Source organism: Cuculus canorus, chromosome 2 (genome assembly GCF_017976375.1).
Source record: "Cuculus canorus isolate bCucCan1 chromosome 2, bCucCan1.pri, whole genome shotgun sequence".
Classification (NCBI taxonomy): domain Eukaryota; kingdom Metazoa; phylum Chordata; class Aves; order Cuculiformes; family Cuculidae; genus Cuculus; species Cuculus canorus.
This window is the reverse complement of record NC_071402.1, coordinates 100,563,877-100,580,704: the sequence shown is the minus strand read 5'-3', so window position 1 is coordinate 100,580,704 and position 16,828 is coordinate 100,563,877. Positions and strand designations below refer to the sequence as shown.

The following is a 16,828-nucleotide window of genomic DNA, read 5'->3' as shown; positions in this document are numbered from 1 at the left end:
AAGCAACTATTACATCTATATAAGCCTGCTTATGCACTTAGAACATAATGAAGCTTAAACAGTCAGGTACAGTTTATCGTAATTACGCTAAATAGTTCTTTTTTTAAGGAGTAGTCCCACTGCAGCGCAAGTGCGGTTGCATTTGGCCCTTATGGAACTGAATAGCACTAAAAGAAAAATGGGAACAATCAAAAATAATGTTTCAAAATGAGAGCAAAGTACACACTAGAAACACCTTGAAGCAGAGTAAAGGATATAAAACAGGATAGCAAAAGTGTCAAAAAACTGCTTCATTCCCTAGGCAAAGTATTAGATTTAAGTTTGAAAGATAATCTTCTGTCTCAAGTTAATATTCCTCACAGACTAAACTTAGTTAAGGATTACTATGAGCTTCCTGTGCTTAGGATGTTGCCAGTACTTGATATTCCACACTGAATACAAATATAAAGAAGCACAGCTGAAGGGTATTACATACTAGAACTACTCTTCATTCAAAACAATAAAAATGTGTTTCTGTCATAACCTCCTCTAATTACAGTTACTGCTGATCCTTTAACATGTAAGTAGAATTAGTGGTAGTTTTCCGATCTCTAAGGTAGTTTTATATAAAATTATTACCTGAAGTAAAAGAAATCTGGCTGATTTTACCGTTTAAATTAAAAAAGCATTTTGGAGCACGAAAACAAGGTGGAATTTACTTTCTATTAATGGCACACCTTGCAACTGCTCCAGCTTTAAAAATATCTTCAAAAATTCACTGAAGTTTATTAAGTTAGCAAAAGTAATTTTTAAAAGTACCAAACTATCTTCCAGTAACATGGAGAGAACTAGGTTAAATAAAGAAATGCCAAGAAATGCTGAGTTCTATGAATTTTAGAATTTCTTTTCCTTTTGACCTCACTTTAATATGATAAATGAATCAAAACATAGGTCTCGTTATGAGAATGTTCTGGCTTTTGCTCCAGCAGACAAAGAACTGCAAAGAAATGGATACTAGTAATATATGGAAACAGTTGTTCTGGTGCCATGACAAGTTGTGTAAAGAACTACGTAAGTCTGAACATAAAACAGAACCAGTTGTTCTTCTTGGTGCAGGTCCAGTGTACAACAAGGAAAACGATAAAGAAGAAATAATTCCCAATAGCAGGTTGAAACTGAACATTTCCTTATACTTTAGGGACTTCCTGTTCTTCCCCAGTACTGCTTCTTGGAGGGAAAGGGCAAAATGGACATAATTAATGCCTAAGGGCTAGGGGGAATAGCCTTCATAGAAGGCTGCTCCAAGTCATGGTGTAGGAAAGCATTTTTTTTTAAAGCCCTGTTAGACTGCCTTGCTTCCTGCTACCTACATTCACTTTGGCAAGATTTTAATTATTACAAATGGAATAGCATAGGATTTTAGTATAAGTAGTCCTGATGACAACATTAAATTAAGTAAGTGTTAGGGTATTCAAATTTAGCAGTGACGCCCACTGACAAAAAAAAAAAAAAAAAGATACGACAAAGGCAAAGGTCAAGGAGCTCCTGCTCAAAACTGAAAACAAACTTAATTTGAGAGAAGTTAAGAAAACATACTTGGCTAGTTTCCACTGAAAGAATGCTAACTGGGACACCTGCAAGACTTCAAAATTTTGCCAGGGTCTTATGTGGTAGGAGACATTCCAGCAGCTAGATAACTGTTTCATGATGGATTGCAACTCTTGTACATAATTTCAGAAACTCAAGTAAGTTCTTTACACATGGTAGGAACTTCGTAATTTCAGATTTTCTAGATGAGATTAGTTTTTACTAACAAGTTTGAAACACTTAAGAGAAACAGTTTCTACTGCCATAAGGTGTCCAGAATGACAACAGATAGAGTCTTTTCCTAAGATTTTTACAGGGCTGTAGAAGGTCTTTGGATTCCAAACATTTGTCAGGAGATGGAGACACAAGCAGGAACTTTTTCCTGTAAGAATGTCAAACGAAATCACTTGTCATTCACCCGTTTCTCCATATACAATTCCCTTTGCAGAGTTTTACTTAATAACAGAATTGCTCTTTTAATGTCAGCAGTGCTAGTCAGAGAGATGATAAAGAACTGAGCAACGTAGTGTGGGAAAGAAACAGGCATGTTAAAATACTTGCAAACTACCTTGTATATTTGTTCCACAGAACTCTAAGGAAGCACAATTTTCACCAATCAAACCTGGGAGTTTCTGGCATAGGAAATAGAGCACAGATGATGTTACTTCCTTCCTTACTGAATGCACTCGTTCCTGCCCGTAAAGGAAGTAATTTTACTCAGAAATCCAGGCACATGACTTATTTTTCCATGGATCTAAGAGCAAAGTGGAGCCTAATTTATATCCTCAAATCCTTTCTTGCAAATGACTCAGATAATGCTGTCATTCAATGAGCTTTAATATGGCTTTTGTCCTCACAGCTTTTCTGATTAAGTAATACGTTAACTCCCATACCATCATTATCTCATTTGATATGATAATAGCAGGAAAAACAGTAAGTGGTGTCCTTGGTGTTTTGAAACGCAGTACGAACATGATGATGAGACAGCTATTTTTCAGTTTATGCATTTGTATTTTGTAGTGCATACACAGGGAAAATGAGAAAGATTAGCATGCAGAAGGAGGTTCACGAGGAGACTGATTTAAGCCGATTTTCCACAGTGAAGAAAGAAAAAGGAGGGGAAAAACTGGCTAAAGTTGTATTTGAAGTAACTCACAACTAAACCTTTTTAGTTACTGAAGATGACTACTTGTTTCAAGAAAAAAAGAGGGTAGAAACCAGACACAAAATCTTCCTAAATGAAAAACATCCCAGAATGTCACACACACAGACTAAACATGATACACAGTACAAAGTCATAGCAACATACAATCCTTTGTTCTGTATAGGAAAATGTCCTCTATGTAGTCAGATCCTTTCTGACATAGGATAAAGTTTTTGCATATATTCCTAAAAACATCTGTGCAAAAATTCATTTTTGGAGAGCAGTAGGCATTCAGTATGAATCAAATGTTACACCTGATATATGCACAGTAGTGCCTCCTGTTTTCTTCTACCACCAGATATATGTGAGGTAAACTTCAGTAGAATCGCAGAATATCTTGAGTTGGAAGGGCCTTCGACAGTCATCTATTCCAACATCATCTGCAATGGCAGGGGCATTTTCAACTAGATCAGGTTACTCAGAGCCCTGTTTTCAGGAATGAGGCATCTATCACCTCTCTAAGCAACCTGTTTCAGTTTCATCACATTCATTTGAAAAAATTTCTTCCTTATATCTAGTCTGAATCTCTTAGTTTAAAACCATTATCCCTTGTCGTATCACAAGAAGCCCTGCTAAAAAGTTTGTACACATCTTTCTTATAAGCCCCCTTTAAGTACTGAAAGACTGCAGTAGTGTCCCCCCAGAGACTTCTCTTCTTCAGGCTGGACAAACCCACCTCTCTCAGTCTTTCCTCCTAGGAGAGACATACCAACCCTCTGATCATTTTTGTGACCCTTCTCTAGACTGACTAAAAGAGGTCCATATCTTTCCTGTGTTGAGGACTCCAGAGCTGGAGGTGGTGTATTATGAGGGCTGACTAGAGGGAGAGAATCACCTCCCTTGACCTGCTAGCCACACTTCTTTTAACACAGCCCAGGATACAGGTGGCTTTCTGGGCTGCAAGTGGACATTGCTAGCTCATGTCCAGTAACAGGAGTTGAATTATTTACCAGCAGATAAATCATAAGTGAGAGAAAGCTTATAACTGAAAGAAAATTGTATATGTGAACTTAATTCCAAAAGGATTAGTGTAGCATCTTCATAAACATGAAAATCCCAGGATAGGTTCTGGTAAAAAAATACCAGAATGGAAAAGCATTAACCCGACAGAAAGATCGAGCTGAACCAACACTGCTTTATACGAATTACAAAATAAAAAAATGCAAGTAGGTTAGTCCTGCTTTTGTCAACAGACAGACTTCATAATTTTCTGCTAATATTGTTTTTTCCATTAATCTCTTGAAATCTGAATATACTGCCACTCTTGACAGGGAGAAAAAAAAAAAGATGAACAAATGTCAAGACAGAAACCAAGTTTTAGCTGAGTTTTCCTTATATCTATGGATTCTCTGCTTTCTGCCATGTTCACTAGCATCTAAGTAATCATATGATATACAGGATATATTTTACTATTCTCATTTCAGTTACGAGCGTTTAGTTTGTCAGCAACTGAGTCTGCTTGGTGATATGTTTCCATCATACTCTTAAATGACAGGCAGTTCCCAAAGCATGGGGCTCTTCACCAGGTTTCCTGCAATCCCAAGTACAGGTGCTGTGTTTTAGTCAGAAACACCACTGTTGGCTGTAGTACTACTTCATCATAAATCATTTACCAGGTGAGGGCATATAGACAAGAGTCTACAGCCTTTCAACACACTGGGGTCCTCCATCATGTGACAGAGAACACATGCTACACCAGGCAGTAAGAAGAAAATATAGCTGTAGACCATTCATCCTTACTTTGAGGTAGCTCTTTCCTAACATAAGAGCTTCAATACCCATATACAAGCAGAGTTCCCAACCATAGTGGCAGGTTTGTCTTGGACTGGCTTTAATCTTTACTCCTAAATCACAATAAACAGAAGGAAACTTCATACTTCCTTCTGCTTTGTTTTTACATCCTCATGCTTTCAAAGACCAAGTAAGTGCACATGCCTTGAAAACTATGGTTTTTAGTAGGGTCAACTACACTGTTTTCCATAGGAAAGGCCGAAGAATTAAGATGCTTTATTGAATGTTCAGAAAGCATATCTTTGTCTCAAAGCAAAAAGTCTTATTTTTTCACTTTAACATTTTCTTCAGTATTAGTCAAGACATGAAAACAAAATGTACCTCAGTTTACTTAAATGCTAGGGAACATAAGGCTGCAAATAAGATTAATGTATTATATACTAATTAATTGCTATTCCCCATCACACCATGATAAATGTGACAGTCCTTTCTTTAGACTCATGTGAAATGCAATAACCTTATCCTCAGATCAGAGAATATCTGAAAATTAACTAAATCACCTTGAGCGAAAGGGGGGGGGGGGGGGGAATGTGACTTCAATGCTGCCATCTATTACACCGTGAAGAAAAAGGTGTGGTTTCTGAACTTGCTATGTTGTTTATTTCTGATTTTAAAAAACTGTGCTTTTCTAAATATTATCAAGAATAAAGTAACAAAACTTCTCTTTCCAGATACTTTTACTGCATATGCAATGTAAATTTTCATGAGTACAGCACACAAGTTTCAGAGTCTGTTATGGATGCTACACAAGACACTTAAATAAGTGGCCTGAGTGAGCTACCACACTCCTTGTTTTACCACCTATCTTTCATTCTTGATATGAATCATAAGACCTCATTGCATGATAGACTGTGGAACACAAAAATAATAGAGAAAGTAAAACCTAAAATAGAAAAGCACTTCAAGCTCTGCAGCTGTGGATAGCTGCATAATGCACTTTTTTTTTTTCAATCTATTGCTGATCTGTATGTGCTTATACCTAACAATGTGGTAACTGGCAGATATATAATCCACCTTTTAAAAGCCCAGATAAAATTAAGATCTATAGCAACTGGGTGCAGACAGAAAGATAGCTCCTTGATTTGAAGACCACTTAGCCTACCATTGAAGAGAATAAAGTGAAGTGCACTATTCATCTTGTCTAAGAAATGCCTTGCTAATGGAGAAAAACTAAACATTGCTATGCATGTTCTTTTCCTCTAGAAGTTAACATTCTCTAGAATAAGTTGTGCTCCATAGGACAACATGTAGAGCCACTGGATGAGTCTCCCTAAGGACAGATTGCCCAAGACAAAAAGCTATCCACTTGAAGGTCCATGAAGCAAAGCCTAAAAAAAAAAAATCTTATTTTGCTAATTTCTGGTAAGATATTTTTGATAAAATATTGATAGAATATTGATAGAATCTGTCAGGCAGTAGTTGACAAAACGACAAAATCCTTTCAGTGAACAGAAAATATATTAACAGAAAACCTCTTACAATAAAAAAAAAAATCTTCTTTATGATAAAAAATGGAAATTAAGGAAATGAGACATTTAATTAATACATTTATTTCTTATACAATGTAAATTTTTCCCTCAAAATCTAATGACATCATTTTTATGCAACATGCATAATAGCACTCTCGTCTGTTGCTTCCATCCCCTTTCTCTCAGTTTTTTCTGTCCTATTTTTCACCATTGATCAGTATACTGATCATCAAAGAACTGCTAATTTTTTTAAAATATAAACAACCTTAGTCAGCTTGTTACACTAGAAAGATTGTGCATGCAACATAAATCATTTTTTTCCCTACAAAAAAAAAGATAGAGCATCTTTTCAACACGGCATCAAATGCAGTATTTATGCAATGGTTCTACTTAGAAAAAGAATATACTGTTCTCTACTGATGATCATCTATAGCAACTAAAAAACAGATACCTCAGCTCAAAATATCTTTGTCTACACTCTGTGTGTACCATGACAAAATGCAGTTCAATATTCAAAATGTTTTCCTATCCAGAGTCAGAGCTCGCACATTCTTTTGTGAAGTAAAATGAAGATAGAAAAGAAATTAGTATCACGTAAGGAAATGATGGGAAACCACCATGGCCATGACTATCATGAACGCAGAAATTTCACAGTTCTTCCTATAGGAGTGGAAAGATCTATAATAATGGAATACCCCACACACACAGTTTTGTCTGAGAGGTTTTTGTTGGTTGATTGGTTTGGGTTTATACAATTGGTTTTTGAGGTTTGTTTTAGAGGAGTGTTCTTTTTTAGGGGTACAAAGGCATTTTTCTTTAGAAAAATCCTATCAGAAATGGGGAACCTGGATAGGATTCCAAAGTACCACTGCTGCAATTCAGATATACGGAAGACTCAGAAGTAATATCTACCTAGTACAGAGGTGAACTGCAGAAGTACGCTTTCTGGCACACAGCTGTGGGCAGAAGAGAGATTTGTAGGAAGCAGAGCCATCATTCTGTTCTGCAGGAAGCAGGGAACACTACAACCACTACCTCCAGGCTTACATGTTCCTGCTGAATCAGCTAGCTACTGCTTGAGCTTGATACTATCTCTTAACACATATCACAGCACATTTCCATCAAGTAACACTATTCATTATCAGTTCATTCTGGAAAGTGGTTTGTCTAAAATAAGAGATGGACATACTGTATCAGCTAAGAGAAGGCAGAACAGTGGGTGACCTGAGAGTGAAAGCCATTTGGATCAGAAAATTGAAGCCACTCTGATCAGAAAGAACCCAGGTTAGAGAAGAGCTGAACTATGCTGGTGCCCTGTCATTTCTTTCTTTAATTCACAGCATGTCTGTGGGTGGACACAATATGCCCTCCTCGCCTCTGAATATTAGCATAAGGTTAATGGAAGTATACAGATTCCAACAAAACAGCTTGGGTTGCTTTCTTTGACCAGGCAGAATGTGGATAAAGTTCCATCTATGTATGAGCACTGATAATCCAAACACCAATATTTGCAGGTGTAACTGATGGAACAACTAATTCTGATAACCATTTCCAGGCACATAAAGGACAAGAAACTCCTCAGGAGTAGTTAGCATGGCTTCACATAGAGGAAGTCATGCTTGACCCACCTGATTAACTTACATAATTAAATTACAGGCCTAAGAGATGAGCAGCAGCCAGTGTCTACTGGGCCTCCAAGTAAGGCTTTTGACACTAAGAGCCTCACAGCCCCTCAAGCTGTTGCTTCAGGGTCTGGATGAGCAGACAGTGAGATGGAGTGAAAACTGGCTGAAAGGCCAGGCCTTAAGGGTGGTGATCAGTAGTGCAAAGTCTGTTTGGAGGTCCGTGACAAGTGACCCCAGAGGTCAGTACTGTTTAAACAGTCCCGTTTAACATTTTCATTAATTATCTGGATGATGTGGCAGAGTTTTTTGATAACACAAAGTTGGGAGGAGTGACTGATAGGCCAGAGGCTCATGCTGTCATACAGAGAGGCAGGCCCTTACAGGCTGGAGAAATGGGCTGACAGGAACTTGGGAAGATCAGCAAGGAGAAGTGCAAAGTTCCACACCTGGCAAGGATCAGCAACATGTGCCAGATATCTGCTGAGGGCCACCTAGCTGGAAAGTAGCTTTGCACAAAAGGACCTGGGGGTCACAGTGGACATCAAGTTGAGCATGAGTCAGCATCGTACCCTTGTTGCAATGAAGTCTACCAGTATCCTGGGCTGCCTTAGGCAAAGTATTGCCAAGCAGGTCAAGGGGAGTTCTCCTTCCCCTTTACAGCACTGATGAGGCCACCCCTGGAGTGCTCTGTCCAGTTCTGGGCTCCTCTGAACCAAAGAGGCATTGACATACTAGAGAGAATCCAGCAAGATGATTGAGGGACAGAAGCATCTCACTTATGAGGAAAGACCGAGGGAGCTGGGACTGTTTAGCCTGGTGAAGAGAAGGCTCAACGGGGATCTCATCTGCATGTATGATCATCTGACAGGAGGGTGCAAAGAGGACAGACCCAGGCTCTTTTCAGTGGTGCCCAGTGACAAGACCATAGATAATCATCACAAACTGAAACACAGGAGGTTCCCTCTGAACTTAAAAAAACACTTTATCACTGGGAGGGAGGCTAAGCATTGCCACAGGTGACCCAGAATGATTGTGGAGTCTCCGTCCCTGGAGATACTCAAAAGCTGTCTGGACATAACCTTTGGCAACCAGCTGTAGGTCACTTTGGTTGAGCAGGGAGGTTGGACCCTTCCAACCTCAACCATTCTGCAATTCTATGATTGCATAATTCTGTGAACTCTGTAAGAGAGCTAGTGTCCAGAAAAATGTCAAAATGATCCCTGTGTAACTGGACACTAATCATGTATTCCTGTGTTCTTTCTCCCTAGCCATCAGGTTCAGAGACAGTTAAATCTTATGAGCAGTATTTCACTGACTTTAGCCTTAAAACACTGTCACTTACCACTGACTGACCCAATTTGAAAGATTACTTTTCCCCAGTTCACTACTATCCCAAGGTCATCTCTAGAACTAAATAGGATGAGATAGCTGAGCACCAGAGATGTTTCTGTGGAAAATCTGGCAATTTAATTCAAATGAAGTCCTATAGCAGCTTAAAGTCTAGACCATGGATCAAAACAGAAGAGCAATCAAACACTGTTTCATTCCCTCTGACCACCAGTACTGTAACCACTTAAACCACTAAATAATATTTACTAAATTAATTTTCTAAGCATATGTTTAAGCAGTGAAGGCCTGGAAATCTACATCCAGATATTCATCAGTACTGCTATTCCACTGAATTAGAAGGACTGTAATAACTTCATACTACATTTAATGTATGATCACATAACAACTGTACCTCCAGTACAACTGTTAGTACTGATGTACTTACATTAACATAGCACCTTCTTATAATAAACCTATGTAATTTAGTCCCTGGATTACTATTGTACCAGCAAACTGACGTAGCAATATTCATTTTAATAAAGTAGTTAGAAAGTTTTAACTGACAAAATAGTTAAGAGACAATCAATTTTATATTTAGACATCAGTTTACAATCTGTTTGCACTCAGAGATAATTATGAAATCTCAATGGCTCAAGACCTTTACAGGTTTCTGAACATTTAATATTTGACTCAAAGCCCAGCTTGTAGAATTAAAGGAATCCATAAAGCTTCCACTATCCACTTTTTTTTACCTTTAAAAAACTGTAACTGAAGCAGAGAAAACGTTTTTTGAAAATCAGGATACAATCTAACTGGAAATTTTCTTTCTTCTTTTCTTTGACTACTGGTATTTTAACTTTAGTTGTTGACAAAAATCCTAAGCCCTTTTTTCGTTCAATAGATGAACCAGAAGAAATCACTCAGGCACCTATTAGTGAATCCAGAATGACTTCTTCCAGTTTTCTCCAGAAGGAGAAAATTCTCCAGATTCATCTACTTAAAAACCCTGCTTTTACATTAGCCTTTCAGAATATCTTCCAGTTTTCTTCTTCCATGAATAAACATTAAATAGTCGTGCTTTAATTAAAGTCTTTCCACTTGAGGTCTTGCATTCCATCTCATTCAGCTCTTCTTTGTCAGCCTGATGCAGTATTTATGACTTTACAGTGCTTTACCTAGCAGCCAACGGGACATGAAGTCACTCATTTTGTAGGGGTGAATACTCCGTAAGCTATTTTACAAAAAAGGAATCAAAATACCAGAACACAGCCAACCAGTCATGCTCTGCAGTTTACCAAGCCTGTTTTAATAGTCTGCAACTTGCAGAACCTCACAAAGCCTTTCACATGACTAACCTGTGTACACCTGAGTTTGCTGCTGGCACTTATTGCTGACAGGCCCGCGGTCTGCTGCATTACTGTGAGATTTACAGTCACTTCCGGGGCTTGTAGAACACACTTACGTGGCCTTAGCACTGAAGACGGTAAATCAATGGTTTTAACAATCCCAAGACTACAGTGTTAAAAGGATTCCATTGTTCTACAGAGAACGCCAAGCACTTAGCTCACAGGTGCCTGTAAGTAATTGATGGCAGAGATCCTTTCTCAGGTATGCATGCCTGAACTGTATTCAATTCAGGGCCATTCTCAAAATGCTATTGTTTTCCTATATAATTCACACAAGTTGCCATTGCACATTAGCTATTCTTCAGGGGGTGTAATTTGAATCTTGTCGAATTATGCTGTCCTGATATCTTCTTCTCTACTATAAATAATTAAGCCTTGAGACTTGCAAAACTTGAAGGGGGAAGGGAGAGAATAGAGATTTGTGTTTCAGAGAGACAGTAAGGATAGACAAGAAAAGGATAAGTTACAAGATTAAAATGGAAAGAAAACGTGGAAATAGCAACTATTTACATATGATAAATTTAATAATCACGTGGTTTACACAGTTATTTGTAGGACTAGAAATGCTAAGGTATTATTCTATGTTGGAAACGTTCTTTTCGGCCGTCTAAAACGTATGCAAACGGTAATTACTTAGAAGGCAGAGTTTTTACAGTACTTAACATTCCTAGCCTGCAGGTATTTTGCAAGACGAAACACAACATCTTACTAAACTTAAGACACACTAGGTATATAACATAGTTGCCAGCACAAATTTATAGCATTTCTGTAAGATAGATAATATCCTTATTAGATAGACAATAAAACGGTATATCCAGGAATGAAACGCATATGCCTCCTTTGTAAGTATGCCAACTTGTTCCAGCTTCTCCTGAGTTCACAATAAATTATTTTTTTTCCTTATTATCTTGCTCAGGATGGGGGAAGATAGCCAAATCCAGACTTCCGAATTCTACGACTTCCATTCCTTGCTAGTGAAAGCAGCTTTTAAGAAGCACTACAACGATGACAAGGCTGGTAGTTTCAAGCTTTGCACAGTCCGGCAGCATCCTCACCATTTTAGTGTTTGACTCCATCTTCAGTTAAGTACTTCCACTAAAGTTCTGATAAACATCCTTCAACATTTCTTCCTAAAAATGTTATTTACTGACAAATTGCCCACTCAAGTTACTCTCACATTTTTCTGCTGTTATTAAAACAATACCCTTAATAATTTTCTCTAAGTAACTGATAACTTTACTAGTGCTAAAATGCCAGGAAGAGGACCTCGGGAGGCAAATGGGCCTTTGTTTCAAAGAAAATATTTCCCCAAGACTCTAAATTGGATGGGTTGTTAGACCTGCATTTCACAGTTCTTTCCCTAGCCCATCCCTAGCACGCTTAAAATTCTCCACAACAATTGTTTGTGTTAATAAAATATTCTAAAGAGCTCCCTTCTCAGAATAGTTTTGAGACAATAGGAAAGGGGCTAGGTGTGCAGTATCTAGAGCATTTGTAGGAACCCATGGCTCTGTAAGTTTAGAGATACAGTGTGGTTTACAGTACACGTCCTCCTGGGGTTTCAAAAGCTGATAGACTCAGTAAGTGCATCTGAGAGTTATCTTCTAGAAATACCACTAGGCCAGCCTTCTCCTAAGTGTTCACTGTTATTGAATCACTTCTTCCTTCTTCTCCAAAGTATTGTGGCATTCCTGAAAAGAAATTTACCAAATGCCCTGGATTCAAATTTAACTTCCACTTTGCAATTTTTAATATAAAAACCTTTAGAATTCGTGTGCAACTACACGGACATTAAAAGCTATGCATTTCTTCACGTATTTGGGGTGCTTACGAGATTTCACATACAGTAATTTATGTTGCAGAATACCTTGTCAGCACCAGTTTACATTCTGAATGCACACAACATGAACATTAAGTTCAAGAAGACCCACAAGAGTCTATTAGACACATTTCTCCAAGCCATTTAACATAATGAACTTTAAGAAAAAAAAAAAAAGACAAAAACAACAAACAAAAAAAAACCCCAAACAACCAAACCCTAAAGTTATTCTAACACAATTAGTGTCATACACTTTTCATCCTCAGCTATCAACTACACGTCCCAGAACACCTTTGGCTGACCCAATTGCCTATCAAGAACCAGTATAATATCTCTCTCAGTCTCTGTAGACATGGAGAAGTAAGATTGCACATACATGAAAATCTCCTCCCCTGTTGAATAACCCACAGCAAACTCAGCATTTTAACTCCACTACCTTTGCTCTCTTTCAGGTAGTAGAGTAAGAGACATAAAAGTAGATGTATTTTCTTCCTCAGTTCTTTTCTGTCTGCTTTCTGAATGTATGAAACGTCTTTGATCTACCATAGCATTTTTGCTATTCAGAATTGTCTAATAGATTTCTGGTCTACTTTCCAGAATCCTTGACACAGAAAGGCAGAAAGGCTGACAAGATGTTTTTTTTCAGTTCCCTTTCTCACTGATTTAAATGAACACCTTCATGCTGTCTTCATTAATAAGCTGTTCCACAGTGAGTGTACATTTCTGCCTTTCTGTACTTTATACGTGACTAATGGGGAAAACATTCATAGGCTCTCTGAGGAGTACAGTATTTGTCTTCAGACTTGTCTTCTTCAAAGACAATGTCCAGGGTGGTGTAGGACTGCAATTACTAACGTGAAGAGACAAAGCAACAAAGCTTGAGAGCTCTGGGGAAGAAAAAAAAAAAAGGATGGAGATGATGATAGATACTATCTACATGTAAGTGACAGGCTCTTCGCAGCTGTGAAAGAAGTGCGAAGTATTTTAAAAAAAAGGAACCAGCAACATTCAGCTCCACAACTCCAAGGACAATTAGTGCTTTATATCAAGAGTTTACGTTGAGGGTAACTTCATATAACCCACCAATAAAAGTCAATTAAAAACCCCTGGATTTTTGTGTAATCTAGGTAATGCAACAACAATCGGAACAAAACTATTTTCAAGATGTAGTCCAACAGTGATTCAGGTAAAGTTATTTAGCTATGTCTTTGGTTAAGCAAGTGATACCAAGATGCAGGTACAACTGAAAAATTCTTTACCATATCACTTATATATTACTTAAACCTCATTTTTAAAAAGTTTTATTTGTATTTGGAGACTGCATTTTCCACCCAACTTTTATAGCATTTAACTTATGTGCTGGACAGAATACCCCTAGGTACCTTTTTTCACGTTGTTCATTCTCTGTGATATGCAAAACCCATGAAATGTGATTCTGGTATCCCAAATTAGTATTAATAGTACAAATACAGAAAAATATTAGTAGGATTTTCAGCTGATCATACCTTCTGAGTTGAGACTGATTTTAGATATGATTTATTGGAAGGTGAAAATGACATTTCAATGTCAGCCATATGGAGGTTTAGTTTTAGATTCAAAGGTAAATAAAAAATAATATCATCAAGCAAATAAAATACATCCCTATTAAACAACTGCTCTTCTAGTTTAGCAAAGCGAGTATTGGTATAAGATTGTTTATGGAAAAGTCACAAAGTTCAGAACACGAGGCAGAACATTCGTATAAATCCACTTAAACTACACTGAAATTAGACTAAGTCCTTGTTTTTCACTGTTTCCAATTTCTTGAAGAAAATTCTGTGTACTCTCAAGTTTGTAATTTTTCAGCTGCATCAGGTTGTCAAATAATACCTATTACCGTTTTCTATACACTACCTCTCTCAGTAATTCCGGGTGTTTATTTTTGTTTATTTTTATATAGCTACCAATCACAATTAATACGTATTGTATAAGCAACAAAGTCCAATTTCTGTTTCACTTCTGTAAAAGTTTTTCCCCGCGAGCAACACTAATTGACGGTTTCAAGGGGTCGCAAGTGTTTGAAAGCAGTCAGACGCAGAAGACAGTCTTATGCACCTAAAATGAGCTAGGTAACCCACTGGGACATGTGAAAATTTACACTACTAAGCAGCGTGTAGAGCAGTACTTTGAAATCAGGACAGAGTACAGTAACCCCCTGAAAACGGGTCAGTGGATTCATAAGCTTTCTTCATTTACGTTGGGTGGGAGAAGGGGAAGGGGAGAGGGAAAGGGAGATATATATATTAATACATAACTCCACACTCACCGATTTTGGCCAAGCTGGCCACAAGTATCCAGAGTGTAATGATATACGGGTCCTTGACATGATCCCATTTAAAAGAGACGATGGCAAAGCTTTGAGGGTGGCTGCTATTTCTAGAGCTTCCTGAGCTCCTCTGTCCCAGCACTGCTGGGAGAGCCATCAGCCCCAGGAGAAACCCCACTCCAGATACCTGCCTCATCTCCAAGCCACACAACAAAATCCTGCTTTCCGTTCCCGGAGAAATTCTGCCTCTTCGGAGGGCCTTGTGGGCGAGGTCCTTGTCCCTTGGCAAAGACTCGACCGCAGGCTACGGACTGCGGGATCCCGATGCCCTCGAGAGCCAGCGGGGAGGCGTCCTGTCCTGTCCTGCCGCCGTCGGAGCGGCTGCGCCGGCAGGCTCAGGTGCCGCTTTGCACAGGGCGGCCAAGGAGGAGTCGAGGCTCTGTGCATAGGCAGATGCTTCGAGCTGGTGTCCTTCTGCTTGCCCGCACCTGCCTTTATCGGGCTTCTCCCCAACGGCCGGAGGCGGAGCTTTCCCGCCGCTCCCGCGGAGGCTGCAGTGCGGGGGCGGCGATGCCCCGGCTGAACAGAGGGGGTGCGCGGCGGGCGGGAGGTTGTATCAGCCGTCCCGGCTCGGCTCTGGGCATATGGGGGTTGGCAAGAAGTGGCCCTGAGCATCTGGCGGTAGGGTTCAAGGTGTATTTAGGAAAGTTTTGCTCTCCCGCGGGCATATCCAAGCTGAAGCCAGGGATTCGTGCTCAGATCGCAGCCGGATAAGCAGGAGCTCCACAAGTCTCCGTTTGAGTGCAGCCCGATGGGTCACCCTCGCTCCCTCAGACTCTCCATCCTAGCCGGTTGCCCCAGAAGAAACGCACTCTCCTCGTTTTTTCAGCTTTACGTCGCGTTAGGATGCAGGTCACCGAATAAGCGGCAGATTCCTCAAACCAGACTTCTGCCCACCGGAGAGCGACCGTTCCCACGGTGCTCGGGGAAAATACGCCAGCAAGGCAAGGTTTTCCTTTCAATTTAGATCTGCTTGCATCTGTTTGTTGAGATGTGCTGTATTAAAAACTACCTGGCTTCTTTTCCTGTTTGTTTTTTTGTTGTTGTTGTTGTTGGGGTTTTTTTTGTTTGTTTGGGTTTTGGGACATTTTTTTTTATGGTTACAATGTGAAAGTATTTAAAAGGTTCTCACTTTCTCCCAAATCCTTCTTTCTCCCTGGTAACATTGACCTGATATCCTGGGTGGTCCATGTTGCGTGCTGTAGGCAGATACACCCGTGACAGTCATCACTTTGCAGAGCTGAGCGCACCTTTCCACACGCTACAGCAGCAACAGCTCTTGTGCTTTGAAACAATCCAGCTGCCCACGTATGCAGCGCACTGCTTCTGTGACTTTATGGAAAAATACTGCATTTTTGTTTTACTTATGTAACAGCCGGTTTTATCAAAAGTTAAAAAATGAGCCTGATAAGGCTCTCTGAAATGTTTGGAAGATTAGAAAATTATTTTATTTTAATCACTTGGGAGAAAAGCTAAGTAGTTTTTCAAAGTCTAAGTGACCTGCACAGAAACTCTATAATATAATCAATTACCTGGCTAATTAAAACAATAGATTTGCATGGCATGTCAGTTTTATAAAGAGTGTCTATCATTATCACATAATCTCATTCAGCGAAGGAACTCAAGGAGCAAAGTTCTCTTGAGTTAATGCACCGAAGATTCACTTGCTACCTCAGAGCAAGTGCAGGGCTTGAGCTGGACCCTCTTTCAAACAATGCAACATCTTGGGGGAGGAGGGAGGTTGCCATGCTTCTTCATTACTTATGGAAAAGGAAACCATGTAGGAATTTTTTAAACTGGGAGCCAGTCTGAAGATGGAATTGACAACCCTTAGGAAGCATTACAGGCAGCAAAATGCTTTCTTTGCATTTAGGAAATGTTGTAGAAAAGGACCTGAAGAATATTTCAGTGTCTAACAAGTGAAATCCTATCCATATTATTATTATCTTTTTCGGGATGTGACTTAGGCACCCAAATGTCCTTAGAATTTGCTCCTGTTTTTTTAAGGTTCTACAAATGGCTCTGGTCAATGCGAGAATAAAATTTTTTGTGCATTGCCATTACAGAGAAACAATTACAGTTGGAAGTAAGTAGCTGCTGATATCTGTGTTACCTATTGCTGAGCGCTGTTGATAAGAGTAGTTCCTAGCTGTTAATGTCACTTCTGTTTGCTGATATTAGGAGAACAATGGATTTTAGTAAAGACAGTTGTCAACACTGTTTCTATTATCACAAGTTTTTCCAAGTACCACCA

The 16,828-nt window shown here is 39.1% G+C and overlaps 1 protein-coding gene across 2 annotated transcripts in view; it reads right to left on the bottom strand.

The window, feature by feature from the left end:
* SLC9A3 (solute carrier family 9 member A3) overlaps window positions 1-15,000 on the bottom strand; it is a 52,605-nt gene extending 37,605 nt beyond the window's left edge. The window contains exon 1 of one of the 2 annotated variants that reach the window (XM_009556923.2): window positions 14,515-15,000. In XM_009556923.2, the coding sequence (XP_009555218.1) occupies window positions 14,515-14,710 (196 nt within the window). In that variant the 5' untranslated portion in view covers window positions 14,711-15,000. The remainder of the gene's footprint in view (window positions 1-14,514) is intronic. The other variant, XM_054059972.1, reaches the window with a different exon arrangement.
* Window positions 15,001-16,828: the final 1,828 nt, after the last annotated feature.